At 35.7% G+C, this 16,781-nt stretch overlaps 2 protein-coding genes across 3 annotated transcripts; one reads left to right on the top strand and one right to left on the bottom strand.

Annotated features, from left to right (window-relative positions):
- Window positions 1-9,388: 9,388 nt before the first annotated feature.
- Window positions 9,389-11,786, top strand: LOC107489765 (exocyst complex component EXO70B1). Its single transcript, XM_016110529.3, has one exon. The coding sequence runs from the start codon at window positions 9,422-9,424 to the stop codon at window positions 11,609-11,611; it is 2,190 nt and encodes a 729-aa protein (XP_015966015.1). The 5' UTR covers window positions 9,389-9,421; the 3' UTR covers window positions 11,612-11,786.
- A 665-nt stretch (window positions 11,787-12,451) lies between these two features.
- LOC107489783 (SNF1-related protein kinase regulatory subunit gamma-1) lies at window positions 12,452-15,748 on the bottom strand. Of its 2 annotated transcripts, none has more exons than XM_052262646.1 (7): window positions 15,732-15,748; window positions 15,406-15,608; window positions 15,007-15,179; window positions 14,524-14,712; window positions 14,112-14,387; window positions 13,267-13,430; window positions 12,452-13,091 (listed from the first exon to the last, which is right to left on the bottom strand). In XM_052262646.1, exons 2-7 carry the CDS (start codon window positions 15,581-15,583, stop codon window positions 12,794-12,796), a joined length of 1,278 nt encoding a protein of 425 aa, XP_052118606.1. In that variant the 5' UTR covers window positions 15,584-15,608; window positions 15,732-15,748; the 3' UTR covers window positions 12,452-12,793. The 2 variants fall into 2 exon arrangements, with proteins under 2 accessions (XP_052118606.1, XP_052118624.1); XM_052262664.1 differs by lacking the exon at window positions 15,732-15,748 and having other exon boundaries at window positions 12,452-12,681; window positions 12,800-13,091; window positions 15,406-15,717.
- Between the last annotated feature and the right edge of the window lie 1,033 nt (window positions 15,749-16,781).

The raw sequence follows: 16,781 nt of genomic DNA, 5'->3' as shown, positions 1-16,781 counted from the left end.
GGAAGCAACTAAGGATATGAGCACCAAAATCACTAGGGATCAAGCAACAGAGGCAAGGAAGAGACATAGAGGAGCTCAAAGAGCACCATTGGTTCTTCAAGAGGAAGACGCCACCCTCACTAAGGTGGACTCATTCCTTAATCTCCTTGCTCTTATTTTTCTATTTTTCGATTTTTGAGCTTCATGTTTGTCTATGTTTGTGTCTTTATTACATGATTATTTGAAAGAATGATGAAAAAGAGAAATGTTATTGATGATCTGAAAAATAAAAAAATGATTCTTGAAGCAAGAAAAAGCAGTGAAGAACAAAGCTTGCGAAAAAAAATAAAAAAATAAAAAATATGGCAAAAAAAATAGAAAATAGAGAAAGAAAAAGAAAAAGCAAGCAGAAAAAGCCAATAGCCCTTAAAACCAAAAGGCAAGGGTAAAAAGGATCCAAGGCTTTGAGCATCAATGGATAGGAGGGCCCAAGGAAATAAAATCCAGGCCTAAGCGGCTAAATCAAGCTGTCCCTAACCATGTGCTTGTGGCATGCAGGTCCAAGTGAAAAGCTTGAGACTGAGTGGTTAAAGTCGTGATCCAAAGAAAAAAGAGTGTGCTTAAGAGCTTTGGACACCTCTAACTGGGGACTTTAGCAAAGCTGAGTCACAATTTGAAAAGGTTCAGTGTCTGTGACATTTATGTATCCGGTGGTAATACTGGAAAACAAAGTGCTTAGGGCCACGACCAAGACTCATAAAAGTAGCTGTGTTCAAGAATTAACATACTTAACTAGGAGAATCAATAACACTATCTGAACTTTGAGTTCCTATGGATGCCAATCATTCTAAACTTCAAGGGATAAAGTGAGATGCCAAAACTGTTCAGAAGCAAAAAGCTACAAGTCCCGCTCATCTAATTAGAACTAATATTCATTGATATTTTTGAATTTATAGTATATTCTATTCTTTTTATCCTATTTGATTCTCAGTTGCTTGGGGACAAGCAACAATTTAAGTTTGGTGTTGTGATGAGCGGATAATTTATACGCTTTTTGGCATTGTTTTTAGGTAGTTTTAAGTAGGTTCTAGCAACTTTTTAGTATATTTTTATTATTTTTTAGGAAAAATTCATATTTCTTGACTTTACTATGAATTTGTGTGTTTTTCTGTGATTTCAGATATTTTCTGGCTGAAATTGAGGGAGCTGAGCAAAAATCTGATTCAGGCTGAAAAATGACTGCGAATGTTGTTGGATTCTGACCTCCCTACACTTGGAATGGATTTTTTGGAGCTACAGGAGTCCAATTGGCGCGCTCTCAATGGGTTGGAAAGTAGACATCCAGGGCTTTCCAACAACATATAATAGTTCATAATTTGCGCGAAGATAGACGACGTAAACTGGCGTTCAACGCCAGTTCCATGTTGCAGTCTGGCGTTCAGCGCCAGAAATAGGTTGCAAGTTGGAGTTCAACACCAGAAACAGGTTACAACCTGGCGTTCGACTCCAGAAACAGCCCAGGCATGTGAGAAGCTTAAGTCTCAGCTCCAGTACACACCAAGTGGGCCCCAGAAGTGGATTTCTGCACTATCCATCTTAGTTTACTCATTTTCTGTAAACCTAGGGAACTAGTTTACTATTTAAACAACTTTTAGAGACTTATTTTGGATCTCATGACATTTTTAGATCTGAATTTTATACTTTTTGACGGCATGAGCCTCTAAACTCCATTGTTGGGGGTGAGGAGCTCTGCAGCGTCTCGATGAATTAATGTAATTATTTCTGGTTCCATTCAAACATGCTTGTTCCTATCTAAGATGTTCATTCGTGCTTTACTATGAAGAAGGTGATGATCCGTGACACTCATCACCTTCCTCAATCCACGAACATATGCCTGACAACCACCTCTGTTCTACATCAGATTGAATGAGTATCTCTTAGATTTCTTAATCAGAATCTTCGTGGTATAAGCTAGAATTGATGGCGGCATTCATGAGAATCCGGAAAGTCTAAACCTTGTCTGGGGTATTCCGAGTAGGATTCAAGGATTGAATGGCTGTGATGAGTTTCAAACTCGCGATTGTTGGGCATAGTGACAAACGCAAAAGGATCAATGGATCTTATTCTGATATGATCGAGAACCAACAGATGATTAGCTGTGCTGTGACAGAGCATTTGGACCATTTCCATTGAGAGGATGGGAAGTAGCCATTGACAACGGTGACACCCTACACACAGCTTGCCATGGAAGGAACTTTGCACTTTTGAAAGTGAGGAAGCATTATGTTATAGAAATTCAGAAGATAAAGCATCTCCAAAATTCCAACCTATTCTCCATTATTGAGTAACAATTATTTATTTTATGCCCTTTCACTTTTTACAATTGAACTTGAAAAACACTGTTGTTGGCATCCTAACTAAGAATAATAAGATAACCATAGCTTGCTTCAAACCAACAATCTCCGTGGGATTCAACCCTTACTCACGTAAGGTATTACTTGAACGACCCAGTGCACTTGCTGGTTAGTTGTGCGGATTACAAAAGTGTGATTGCAATTTCGTGCACCAAATATCAAGGTTTGGAATGGGTATTTTTTTATTTAGAGCCTCGTAGTCTTTCAACAAAATTATCAAGGATTCGAATAGATATTCACTTATCTAATACTAATAATAAGAAAAAAATTTCAGTCTCCAACCATTTATTCGAAAGACAAAATAATTTTTTAAAATTTTAAAATTCTTAATCAATTTCTAATTGTCCAATTAATTAGTCTAAGTGGCATCTAATAAAGGATAACATATCTATTAGCTATTATCTATTATATCTATTAAAAATTAGGTTTATACACTTAATGATAAAGTTGACGTAGAGAGTGTTTCTCAATTTACTTCTTTTAACTCATTAAATACAATTTATCATAATAAATTAATTGTATCAATTAATTGATTTGATTAGATATTTATATATCACACAATTTATTATAATTTATATTAATTTATTTTAGTATTAGTATTTTTTAATTTATTTCTTTTAATGTTCTGGTAGTATTTTTAAATTTATTTCTTTTAATTTATTAAACTAAATTAATTATACTAATTATGCGTATTAATTAATTGATTCGATTAATTTATTAGTCATTAGAATAATAAATCTATGAATAAAATAAACAATTGAGATATTTTTAACTAATATTTAAGGACTAAACTAAAATAAGATAATTTTTTACTTGTTTAAATTAAATACAAAAAAATAAATTAATTTTATTAAATAATCATGGTCTTCTTGTCTTCTATATATAGATGGCCAAACAAAATTATAAATCGTCATTTTTATCACTCTTACTATAATTCTACTCTTCTTCTTTTTTTTTTTATGTGTAATTTTTTTTATGTATAAATGTACTTAAAATGAGAAAGCATGAATGAGTGTTTCATTGTTTATTTGTTTGATGAATGCTATAGTCTCAGTTTAGGCATTCTACCGCTACCAATGAAAGTTGAACCTGTATTAATTTAGGATAGTCAGTGCATATTTTACAGTATTAAATAGAAGAATATTTGTTAAAATGAATATACCCATTGTAATGAATTTTTTTGTCAATTTATTATCTTTTACCTAACAAACAACATCCATGTTGAATATATTATTTTCATAAAAAGCCATACAAGATTGATTAATAACTTTGTGTAAAAATACTCCTATGGTGATCAAACACCATACCGTTAACTCGTTAAAGTTAATTCTCCTATTATTATGCAAATGTATAGCACTATTAGATAAGAAATGATTAAATTATATTTGTTTCCAATGCGATGAGCGAGATTTTAGGTCTAATCACAGTTGGAGTTGAGGAAGGTCAGAAAAATGATAATATCTTTTATTTTTAATATCCAATAATAATAAATATATAAATTAAAATTAATAATATTTTGTACAAAATAATAAAATGCTTATTATACTTATGGTTCTAAAATTGGACTGGCCGGTTCAACTGTAAACCATCAGCTTAAATGGTTCAGTTTATCATGCAAAACCACTAATCTAAAATTGAATTTAAATTACTAAACCGGCCAAAAACTGGTTAATCGGACCAAATTGGGACCTGGCCGGTTTTCATGAAACGATGCCGTTTCGTGTTGAAGGAAAATAAAAAGAAAGCATGTGTGAAATAGAACCAACCTTTTCTCCAATTATCCTATCTCCTTCCTCTTCTCCAAAGAAACGGAAACCCTAGCTTCACTGCCGCAAGCCACAAGAAGTGAGCCATCGTCGCCGTCCATCGCAATCAGGGGCACGTGTGAAGCACATAATCCTCTCCTCCCAACCCTAGAGCCCCTTCTCCGGTTTCTTTTATCTCCTTCCTTCTCCCCAAACAAAAACGAAAATCCTAACCTCACCGCCGCAAGGAGTGAGCCACCCACGCTGTCCGTCGCAGTCAGGGGCTCACTCTTCATTCTGTTGGCGTCCTCCAAAGAAGAACCCATGTTGGCTCTTGATGCGAATTTTTGAATACCACAAATTTATTGGCAAGTGCACCGGGTCGTACCAAGTAATAACTTAAGTGAGTGAGTGTCGATCCCACGAGGATTAATAGATTGAGCGACAATAACCGAATGATTAGACTAGTCAGACAAGTCAAATTGAGTGTTTTGTGTTCCAAGTATCATAAATCAATGAATCAGAGAATTTAAGAAAGCAAGTAATGAACAATTGGTGAAAATTTAATAGTTAAGGCTTTGAAGGTGACTAATTTTTCGGATTAATAATTCTTATTAACTACTTTAATCATGCAAAGGTTTAATTCATGGCAAACTTTAATTAGTAATTTAATCTCCTCTAACCTAGTTAACCACTAATTCTCTGGTCACTTAATTTCAATTAGAGGATTAAGTTCAATTCTAGTTTATGAGCCACACAAACTCTAAGTACCCAAAGATAAGATGATTATATATCACATATCACATTAAGTCCAAGTAGTTAGAGAGTTATGAGGAATTTATTTTAAACTGTTATTAAAGTGATTTAACTTTTCCAAGATTCAACAACAACTTAATTAGAAAAAGAGTTATCTTCCAATATACTCTAATCCCTAGGATGAAGAACGAAAATAATCCTTGAATTTAAATCAGTGCATTAATTAAGAGTAGAATGATGCTAACATTAATCCATCAAAATAAATAGAGCTCCTAACCTTAACAATTGAGGTTTAGTTGCTCATGGTGCGGAAAAATCCTAGTAGAGAAAATTGTAAAAGTTTGAAGAAGAGAAAAAGAAGCCTTAGGCCAAGATATCTTCTCTTTTTATATCTAATCCTAATTGATACAAAATTTAAATTCTAAAACCTAAAAATATCTTTTCTTAATTCAAAATTGATTAAAAATTCAAATTGGAGCAAGAGATTCGGTGTTGAATCACGTGGGGACCACTCTGGTTTGCGCTACTGGCGACAAACGCCGGATTGGTGGTGTTTGGCGCCATAATTGGGTAAGTTTTGGTAAGTTGTTGGTATAGATATGTTGAATTGGGTTATGGTATGATGGTTGAGTTATATGCTTTGATTTTGTTGTGGTTTGATTGATTAATGGTTTTTGAACGGAATTGATGTAAATCGAAATTGGTTGATTGGCCCTTGAATGGCTAGGATGTGATTTGGGATTGATGATTGAGTGTAGAGAAGACTTAGGAATTGGTCTACGATTTGTTTTAAAAAAGGTAAATTTGAGAATTTGTGAAATTGAGTGATGTAGAAGAATTTGGTAAAAAATGGTTTTTGGTTAACTTCGACAGGACATAACTTGATGCTTGAAACTTGAAATTGAGTGAAACCTATCTTGAATTAAAGTTGGTGATGATAAATTTAAAATCATTAAAGAACGGATGAAAAATAAATTTTGTAGCAAAAGTTATATAAGTTTGAAAATTGGGGTTGAAAATTGAAAATTTCAAATTTTGCAAAAATTGGGGTAGAGGCAGCTCCCGCACGTACGCATGGGTGCCGCCTACGCATGCACTTGAATTCTCGTGCTTGAACGATGACCATGTATGCATCTCTTGCGAATTCCCAATTTTCCCGAACCAAATTCCGCGCGTATGCGCGAGGCGTGCATACGCACGACTACCTTGTTTTGGCCAAAATGATTATTTTGAACTATCTAGCATTCCTAGTCTGTTTATATCCCTCTCTAACCTCCGTATGGAGTTGAATAACTAATTAGTAAGCATTGAATATACCGGAAAGGAGTATAACAAATTGAATTGAATTATAGCCAGACAAACCCTTGGATAGCCGGATGAGAATGTTGTGGGATGGAAGTTCGTCCCGCCTATGATTAGGACGGTGGCTTTGTCCCGCTCACGAAATAATGAAATTGATAAACTGATAAAGAATTAGGATTATTCAATGTCATAACTTATGAAATAGATTTGAGTAAATTATTTTTAATGAATGTGGTCTAAAACTGAATTGGCAAGGTCGTGGGTTTTGTCACGGTTGTGTATTTGATTTAGCACCTGCACCGGGTGAGGACGGCGATTTCATCCCATTTATTTGTAGTTGCGATGTGATGTTGTAGGAATGATGGTCTTGTCCCGCCCACGATGAGGAGGGTGGTTTAATTCTGCTCATAAATTGGAGAGGTTGAGGATTCTCTTTGATCAAAAAGTGAGGATTCATATGAGGTTTAAAATGAAAACTATGATTGAGATATATACTAACGACTATGATTAATGATAAATTTGACAATGATAATAGATTTGGTTAATAATGATTATTGATTGGCAAGGATGTGGGTTTTGTCACGCTTGCGTTATTAATGTTGTGCGATAGTGGTTTTGTCCCGCCTACGGTGAGGACGGTAGTTTGATCTCGCTCACGCATAGACAAGTTAAGGTTAAAAATTCTCTCTCTTGTTAGGGTGGACAAGAAGGGTTGAGGATTCCCACTCTTGTTATATTGAAAAAATGGATAGGAGGTTAAGGATTCCTTTCGATTTCAATTCTTGGCTATGATGTAGACGAGTTAGGTTGAGGATTCTTTTTCTGCTACATCACAATCTCTCTCTAGTTGCAAGGTAACAACGCACTCTTTCTCTCTGCAAGGTGTATATGGCACTCTCTTTGCGAGGCTATATATATAAAACAATTACCTTTCGGGAATGGATAACAGAGAGATAATATCCAGGTTAGCTACCAGATATGTTGGGTTCTGACATTTTAACCGACAGCTGAGCTTACGGTCAGTAGGACAGATATGCATCATGTGCATTTATTTGCTATTGTTTGAGTGTACATAATTATTTTGGTTTGCCTAATTGATTTTCTGTTAACGGTTAAATGTACTATTTGTTGTAATTACTCTTTAACTGTATTTGCTTTGTTCTGCTTGTTGTTTGTGTATGATTTTATTATTGATACTTGAGACTTGGGATTAATGAGACTGGTGGCAGTTCAGAGTATGTTAAACTTAGCAAATTAATCCCGTATTGATTATTATTTGTGATTTATATTACTGAACTGAATATTGAACTAGGCAATTGAATATTGGGAGTAAAGATGACGATATATTGAGAATGATTGAGATTAGAGGCAATTGATAGAACTAAGACTTTAGCAAAAATTGATCCTATTGGGATTAGTTAGGACCCTAGACTTGAATTTCTATTAAGTTGGAGATTAGAATTGCCTAGTGGGTTCATGTTTCTTTATATAGTCTTTATTTGGAACTATTATCCTACTAGGAACCTTCGGATTCTCACCCGTTGTGGATTTTCTGTTTTTTCAGATGCAGGACGTGACGTACCTCACTGAGTGTGCAGGATTATTTTTGCGAAGCAAAGAAGACTTTTGTTGATGCTTATTTTATATTTAGCATTTTTCCACTTTTGAAAACTTTATTGTATATTTCTTTTTAAAGGTTTTTATTTAGAGAAACATGATTTTTATTTTGTATACTTTTTACTTTTGTAATATTCTAACCAACTTTTTCTTCGTTATATTATTATCACTCAAATATTATGTATATTTTTTTAGGCGTTGTAATATCTCACTACCTTTGATTTACGACTTAAATATAAAATTTTACGTGGTAAAATGTTACAAAAAAATATAAATATAGTATTTGGTTTAATTTTTTTAATAAAAAATTTTATATAATTTTATATATTATCTTGTACAGAATACGATAATATATACGAATTAATTTATTAAATTCACTGAGATTAATAACAAAAATTATTTAGATTAATTACTTAAATAATTATGATTTGATTAAAAATGGTCAAATTGTGAAAGAGTATTTTATTTTTTAAATAAATAGACGAGACTAAAAAAGACCTATAGTTATTTATTCTATAATAATAATCAATTAATCATCATCTGAATTTATAAGTTAATAAAAATCATCTATAGACTAACTATTTGTTTATTTATAGGAAAACAGAAAACAAAAACATGCTATGGGGGTACGCAAAAAAGTGTGTGAGAATCTCTACAACTTCAACCGTCCCCAACCACAACTTAGCCGGCTAAGGGCTAACAACACTCCCTCGGCTTATCCCTTCATCGATTTTCTCTTTAGAAATAAAAAAACATAAATAAATAAATGAATAAACACCCAATTCGGTTTTTGTCCGTTTTCACGAAAGATAAAGCGATCCCTATCTAAAAAAGGACACTTTGATCCTTAATTTTTTTATTTTGGGACAATATGATCCTTCTGTTATAAAAATTATTTAAATAATAATAAAAATTGGTTTTGTGAGAGTTTTATTTGTATTTTGTAGAGTTCTAAACCTCTACAAACTATTAATAAGTTTGTGTTTGAAAAATTTCTTCACCAATGGTGGTTAAGTGAAGAAAAACTATCAATGAAAATGATGGCACAAAAAAATAGTAATTGTAGTACAAATACTTTTTAGAAGAAAAAAATAACATCGAATAAAAAATAAAAAAAGAGAATTTTAATGTTGATAATATTGGTATTAGTGATGATGACGGTAGAGGAGATAATGATAATGATAAATTAATAAAAATAATAGAAGTAGGAGCCATAATAATGAAAATGAAAAAGGTGGTGATAGTAGTAGTAGTAATTAGCTATATTATTGAAAATAATTTTGTGAAGGTTTAAAACCCCCACAAAATACAAATAAAACTCTCACAAAACCAATTTTTATTATTATTTAAATAATTTTTTTAACAGAAGATTATATTGTTTCAAAATAAAAAAGTCAAAAGTTGAAGTGTCTTTTTTTTTAGACAAAAATCACTTTGTTCTTTGTGAAAATAGACAAAGAAGAAGGACCGGATCGAGTGTTTATTCATAAATAAATAAATAAATAGGCAAACAAATAAAACAAAAAAAGAATCTAAAAAGAATCCACATCCCACAAGTCCGACTTATCCGAGAATAAAAGGCTTCTTGGCCTTCACTCTTCGAACCTTATGCGTTCTGACACTTCCAAATTCCCCAAACCCTTCCACCTCACAGACAACCTACGAGTTTCCGAAACGCACTCCAACAAAAAGAGAGAAACACAGAAAGACAAAATACACCGCGCTGGTGGACGAGGAATGGCCACCACTAGCCTCGACGGCGCCGGAGAAGATCGTGTTCTGGCGACGGCGCAGCAGATCCTCATGAGTCTCAACACTCCCAAGGAGGTTCGCCAGGACATGCTCCTCATTTTCTCCTCCTTCGATAACCGTCTCTCTACCATTTCTGACCTCATCGACGCCGACAACGACTCCAAGTCCACCATCTCCGACGCCGTTCCCGCCGATGAGGAGGAACAAGAAGAAGACCTTGACCGCCTCGAGGCCGCCATGAAAGTCATCCTCCGCTGGGACGCCTCCTTCTCCGGCGGCGGCGATTTCTTGCGCCACTCCACCTCCATCCTTGACTCGCATGTCGACGGAGTAGAGTACTTCTCTGCCGTTGATGACATCATCCAGTGGATCGATGAAAATCTCTCGTTAGCGCCGCCGTTGCCACCTCGCCGAGCCGCCATGTGTGACCGCGCCGAAAAGGCTATCCAGATCGCGATGACAAGGCTCGAGCACGAGCTCCGCCATGTGCTGATCCACAGCACCGTCCCCCTAGACGCCGACAGCCTCTACAGCTCGGTGCATAGGGTTTCACTCTCGTTCGCCTCACACGACGGCGCCGCCACCGCCACCGCCGAAATCGACGGAAGCTCGGAGAGCTTTGGCAAAACCCCAAATCACCGGTTCCACGAGCGCGTCGCGAGCTTTGAAGACGAAAACGAAAACGATGGCGTTTCAATCAATTTGGTGCATCCCGATGCGGTTCCAGAGCTGAGAGAAATCGTAACTCGAATGATAAGGTCTGGTTACGAAAGAGAGTGCCTTCAGGTTTATAGCGGTGTTAGGCGTGACGCTTTGGATGAGTGCTTGGCTATTATTGGTGTCGAGAGGTTGAGTATCGAAGAGGTTCACAGGGTTGAATGGAAGGTTCTAGATGAGAAGATGAAGAATTGGGTTCATGCTCTTAAGATTAGTGTTGGGGTTTTGCTGAGTGGTGAGAAGAGGCTCTGTGAAAATGTGTTTGGGGATTTGGTTGAGGTCAAAGAGGTATGTTTTAATGAGATTGCTAAAGGGTGTGTTATGCAGTTGCTGAATTTCGCGGAGGCTGTCTCAATTTGTAAGAGGTCCCCGGAGAAGTTGTTCAGGATATTGGATATGTACGAGGCATCGAGGGATGTTCTACCTGATTTGGAGGCGATGGTTTCTGATGAGTTTGTGGCTGGTGAGGCCAGGGGAGTGCTTAGTGGACTCGGCAATGCCGTGATAGGGACGTTTGCCGAGTTTGAGAATTGTATTAGGAATGAGACTTCCAAGAAGCTGGTGATTACAGGGGATGTTCATCCGTTGGCTCGATATGTGATGAACTACCTAAAGTTGCTTGTGGATTACAGTGATCCCTTGAACTTGCTCTTGGAAATCAGAGAAGAGGATCTTTATCGGTTTCAAAATGATTTCCAGGGTGATGTTTCCCAGCTAGAGGCCATTTCTCCCTTAGGACAAAGAACGTTGTTGTTGATGTCTGAGCTTGAGTTTAACCTTGAGGAAAAATCAAGGCTCTATGAGGACAACGCACTGCAGCAGATATTCTTGATGAACAATCTCTATTACCTAGTGTGGAAAGTGAGAGACTCCGAAATCAGGAAGGTCTTAGGGGATGATTGGATCCGGAAGCGCCGTGGCCAGATTCGCCAGTATGCTACAGGCTATCTCAGGGCCTCTTGGACCAGAGCCTTGGCTTGTTTGAAGGATGAAGGAATTGGAGGGAGCTCTAGTCTTAGTAGTGCCTCAAAGATGGCCTTGAAGGAAAAGTTCAAGAGTTTCAATGCCTGTTTTGAAGAGATTTATAGGATTCAGACAGCTTGGAAGGTACCGGATGACCGGCTTCGTGAAGAGCTGCAGTTATCTATTTCGGAGAAGGTGATTCCGGCCTACCGCTCGTTTGTGGGAAGGTTTAGCAGTCATCTAATAGAAGGAAGGCATGCTGGAAAATACATTAAGTATACCCCAGAGGATCTTGATACCTATTTATTGAATTTATTTGAAGGGTCCCCTGCTGTATTGCATCACATAAGGAGAAAAAGTACATAGACTATATAGGTTGTTTATAAAGGGTGAACTCATTTTAGGAGGATTAGTTGGGAAAAAAAAAAGAAAAGATTTCTTATCCTGTGTATGTTATGTGTTTTTCCTAAATAGCTGTTAGTTTTTCAGGTGCAATGGGGTTTTATGAAATCCACGTTTTTTTCCTTCATTTGGTTGTCAATACTGTAGTATCCTTTGTATATATTCACAGGTCTAGTGTCTCAAACGGTACTTGTAGTTTTTTATTGCTCTATGCTTATGTCTAAGAGTGATGAAATGAAATAATCTATAGTTTAGCAGAAACTGGATTATTTTGCTAACGAAAAGGCTCAAGTGATGATCAAAATATTGTAAATGAAGCAAGAAGAATCGGATGAAGGAAGTTGCATATTAATTTGCTGAATGAAACAACGTGAGAACATGTTATGTTGGTTGGTCGTTGAAAGTTATGGTTAGTGTGAGCAGTACAATGATAATGTCATTTACTCATTTTCTAACACCTATCATCAAGCATTATTGGATGCTATATGTTTGTTAACTTTCTATTCCGGGACAATTTAGAACAGCCTCTATTTTTAATTCCTCACTTTGTGCCTCTGGCCCCAGGGTATGTGGATCTATATCCTATGATTGGTCTTATTCGACAAAGTGTTTTAACTAAAGCAGCTCTCCTCTTATTTTCTTTTAGTGTCACATGTCCAACATTTTTCTTTTTCCAACTTCATATGTTAACATCGCAACTGCAAAATGAGAAATCCCAAATTCTTGATTTACTTTGCAAGTTCACGAGTTATATTCTTTCCAAACTAAAGGAGGATGGATAAGTCATAAGTCTTGCTATTGATATGGTAATGAATTTTCCAATTTCCATTAGGTTCTGAGTACTATATTCGTTTTGAATATCGAACCTTGTTCAATTATCCAAAAAATAAGGGTTTGTTAAATTACAGAAGTTGACAAAAGTCATGGTTAATTTACAGTACTCAAAATCTCACACTACGACACTGGTCAAAATGCGGAGCAAGCAACTTGCACACAGCCTAATACTACAAAGGTCCAAGCTCCCATCTTCAACGCTGAAGAGAAGCACATAGATCTATTTGTAATTTTTTTTTTCATTTTAGAACATAATTATATATAAAAAAAGATACTGAGACAGCATGTTATTCTTAATTAACAGTTTGGTTGTCAAACCCGGCAATCCAGAGGCAGGGGAAGAACGCCATCAAAGAAATCACCGAAATAGCCACGTGGCTCGTGTACTAGCCTTGAGATGATATCCCTCAGCGTGATAAGTCCTTGTAGATTCCCATCATCATCCACGACATAGACCCGATGAATCTTCTCATCATCAAGCAATTTAATCAGATCCTTGATCGTGCAATCAATTTTACATGTAACCAATTCACTTGACATTGGGTTTGCATCTTTATTCTTCTCTAGGTAGCTTCTAACTGCTGTCACAAAGTCCTTTACTGTAATAGATCTGTGATTGTGAGAACATCTGATCAGTGAACGAAGTAAAGAAACACATAAAGGAAATGTAATTTTATCTCACAAATTTAGGTTGTTTGTTTCATCCTTTCAGCTAAACGAAGTAGCTTCTAAAAGAAGAAAAGAAATAAGCTACGAAACCAAATTCTCTTAATGTAATGACACACCTATAATCATGGTAGATTTCTGGGGCAGTTAGCAAGAACTGAACATCTCGCAAGCTTATGTTACCAACTGCCTTGCCTTGATCCCTATCCATCACAGGCACCCCTCCAATCCTCTTCTTCCTCATCAATTTAAATGCTTGAAGCACTGGTTCATCCTCATATACCTGAGAAGGTGGCAACACTCCACTAAGAAGGTGGCAACACTCTACAACTACAATTTATATTGTTTTCAAGATATCTAACAGAGTTTTTTCTCCATATCTACTAGAGTTTTGAGAATTCTACTTAACATGGTTCAATGCAGCAGAGAGCTAAAGCTTACCATCTTGTATCTAAGCAGAATAAACATCTTCGAACTCAGGGTGTATTTGCCAGGTTGATAGCATTAATGGGTGATAGTTAGGGAAAATTAATCTCATCTTCCTTAACTTTCAGTGAATTGAACTTGACTCTCCTTTATTTCCAGAAATATACATAGTACTAACCTCAATATCCTTGTATTTAAGTAATAGTAAGCTCAATATCCTTGTATTTTCTAGAATGACACTAAACCCCACTCGTAAACATATTACTAACCTCCTCTTAACTGAAGCTTTGGAGAGATCAATGTCACTGACAAGTGGGGCTCATGTTGAATCTCACCAAATCTTAGAGGCGGTTAATGTAAATTTACCCTCATAGTTCCAATGGCATGAAATATTCCAATAAAGGTTATGTTGGTATAGTATACACAGGATTATAATGTACAAATGTATGTAAAATATAATATGGCATTATGCTAATAACAAAGTCTACTATTTTATATTCTAGATTGATGATAATGCAAGTCATTTTCCGTTACAAACCTTGATGATTTGGTCTGGTGTCACCAAGGGAAGACCGACTTCAGATAGACTCTTGGTTCCCCAGCTTTCAAACCACTGAAGCCCGGCACATTCCGCTAGCATATGAATCACTGCAGATTGTGTAATAATGTTGTCAATTCTATCAGCACCTAAATCCACCACAGGGACACTCTTCATCTTGTACTTAGAAAGCAGCAACAGCATGGTTAGAAACGAGTTCGATCTCTCCAAAGCAAGAAATGGAGCCCACCGGAACGTCCCTGAAATATCGCAGACCTGTTTGCACCCAGAAAAGAAAAACTAGTGAAATAAATAGACAAATATGTAAGACTAAATCAAACAGATGGAATATCTGGAACAAATAGCAGTTGAAATACAAATAGGTGAAATAATTGCAAAGACAAGTATGGACCTTGGTGTTCTTGTAAGGTTCAGAAGAAATGAGATCCTCAAAGAAGTTCCCTGAAGTAGTTGCAGCAGATCCAAGGCCTAAATTTTCAAGTTCTAGAGCAAAGGTTAATCCGTTTGCTTTAGCTGCAATAGCACTTGCACTGGTTGGAGTGTTTGGAGTGGATGGACTTGTAGGAGTTGTAGGTTCAGACTGCCAAAAAGCATACACCCACATTGGCTTAGTGCAAAAATGTTAGTTAAATTAATTCCATTTTCATATGGTCCACGATTATTGCATTTAAAACATTATATTATAACATGCATAGATAGGAACAATCACAATCACATTCAAATCTCCCTTATATAGCAACAAAATTGTGTATCACCATATACATACCAAAATATGACATTCATATTTGCCACTGCTAGATTCAATTATACATAATTTCAAACATTACTACAGTGAAAAAGGGGGGAATTAAAGGTGAATTGACATGTGTCTAACCTGATGCAGAATCCATACAGCAATTCCAGCAAACTCAATTATTCCGATGTATCTATCAAGCCAACTTGCATCTTCAGGTGCGTCAACATTCACCACAGGTGCACTCAGAATGTTGTGACGTGCCAGCACTTTTACAGCTTCGGCTAGTGTGGCATCTGATTTTATCTCAAGTTCTACAATACACACCAAAAAATAAAATAAAACAAAAATACACATGCTTAGACATCAATGGATAATATCATGGTTGTGAGTTGTGATTAAATATTATACTGCTCTTCAACCGAGTAGGACCAAAATGATGATCCAGAAGTCCAAACTTTACAGATTGAAGTGAAAGCGCATCAGAATAAATTTGAAGCATTTTCTTGCATTAAAACAAGATCCTTATTGCTACCATACCTTTGTTTGAAGGAGCCATTGGGAACGCAGAGACTGGGATGCTTTCAAAGCAGGCATTAAGCTTCTCAGTAGGACTTAGCTGTGGCTCCATAACATCCCAAAGATCCTCCACTCTCAACCCAAGCTTCGCTTCTGGGCTTCTTGGACCCTCTGCCACCATTGTATCCATTGCCATCATTTTCTCTCTTTTTCTCTGTGTGTAACTGCAATGTTGACAAGCTTATAACATGATCATTCTTCTCCAACACCTTCCCATAAATAACTGAACCATATAGGATCACTTAACCTACTCAACACAAATATAAACCATCGTTGGATTCACATACTTCTTACATTGGCTTTTGTAATGGTGACACCTGGATGGATATGATTTGGTTACACACTGTGTAGATCAACTTAGCGGTCAACGAGAATAGTTATGTCCTTCCCTTATTATTCGTCGTGCTTATCCAAATTTGTGTTTGTTTATTATTGATTAGAAAGCACATCCTCATCCGGGTTTTACTATGGGCCACACTGATGTGAGCTAGGGAGTGGTTTGCGCTCATGGGATTGAATTGAGTGACGATTCTTGGGGCTAATTAATTTTTTTTTTTTGTGATATTAATCTTTCGGCCTAAACAATTAATTAATAAGGATGAAACATATCTTGACTTAATTTATTTTAAACTAAAACAGTATTGGGTTAAATAATAAAATTGTACTAGTATTGACGTGGCTGATAAAAATAATTCAAAAAATACGATCCACAAATAAGTTTTGAAAATTAAAAAAAAATAAAATAAAAATAATCAGATATTAAATATATATTTTAAAAATCAAATTTGAACATATTTTTATTCTTAAAATTTAAAGATTTTATGTCAAACAATTTTTTTATTTTTTATTTTTACCGACCAAAATTCTTTTACAAAATAAAAAATGTTTAAAGATTAAATTTAAATAATTATCTAATATCTTCATAAAAATTGAGATTAAATATATAAATTATTTAAAAACTTTTACTAATTATAAAAAACATATGTTATATTTTTATTATTGTTGTCATACTTTTTTTGGTGTTTAAACATGGAAAAAAATAAAGCAAACTCTATCGTATATCGGAGCGGATGATTTGCTGAATATTAATACAAGGCTCAAACCAAATAACATGATTAGAGTTACTCTTGGCACCATATCTAGCCATCCAATCCACAACTCTATTTGCTTTCCGGGGACACCCACTCAACGTGAACAAGCCAAGGACGAGATAAAAGCTCCTGAATCTTGTGAACTAAATCTGTTACTTCAGATGAATACCCACTTGTAAGACCATGCATGATGGGCAGAATGTCAAGGCAATCCGTTTCACATATAATATCCCTCAAACCACAATC

The sequence above is a fragment of the Arachis duranensis genome, chromosome 1 (assembly GCF_000817695.3).
Source record: "Arachis duranensis cultivar V14167 chromosome 1, aradu.V14167.gnm2.J7QH, whole genome shotgun sequence".
Classification (NCBI taxonomy): Eukaryota; Viridiplantae; Streptophyta; class Magnoliopsida; order Fabales; family Fabaceae; genus Arachis; species Arachis duranensis.
The sequence above is the reverse complement of the archived record's forward strand: the minus strand, read 5'-3'. Positions and strand labels throughout refer to the sequence as shown.

Coding starts and splice junctions, on each gene's coding strand:
- LOC107489765 (XM_016110529.3), top strand. CDS start 9,422: ATGCGTTCTGACACTTCCAAATTCCCCAAACCCTTCCACCTCACAGAC.
- LOC107489783 (XM_052262646.1), bottom strand. CDS start 15,583: ATGATGGCAATGGATACAATGGTGGCAGAGGGTCCAAGAAGCCCAGAA. Junction 15,180..15,405: donor AATGGCTCCTTCAAACAAAG/GTATGGTAGCAA, acceptor TGTGTATTGTAG/AACTTGAGATAAAATCAGAT. Junction 14,713..15,006: donor CTGTATGGATTCTGCATCAG/GTTAGACACATG, acceptor GCTTTTTGGCAG/TCTGAACCTACAACTCCTAC.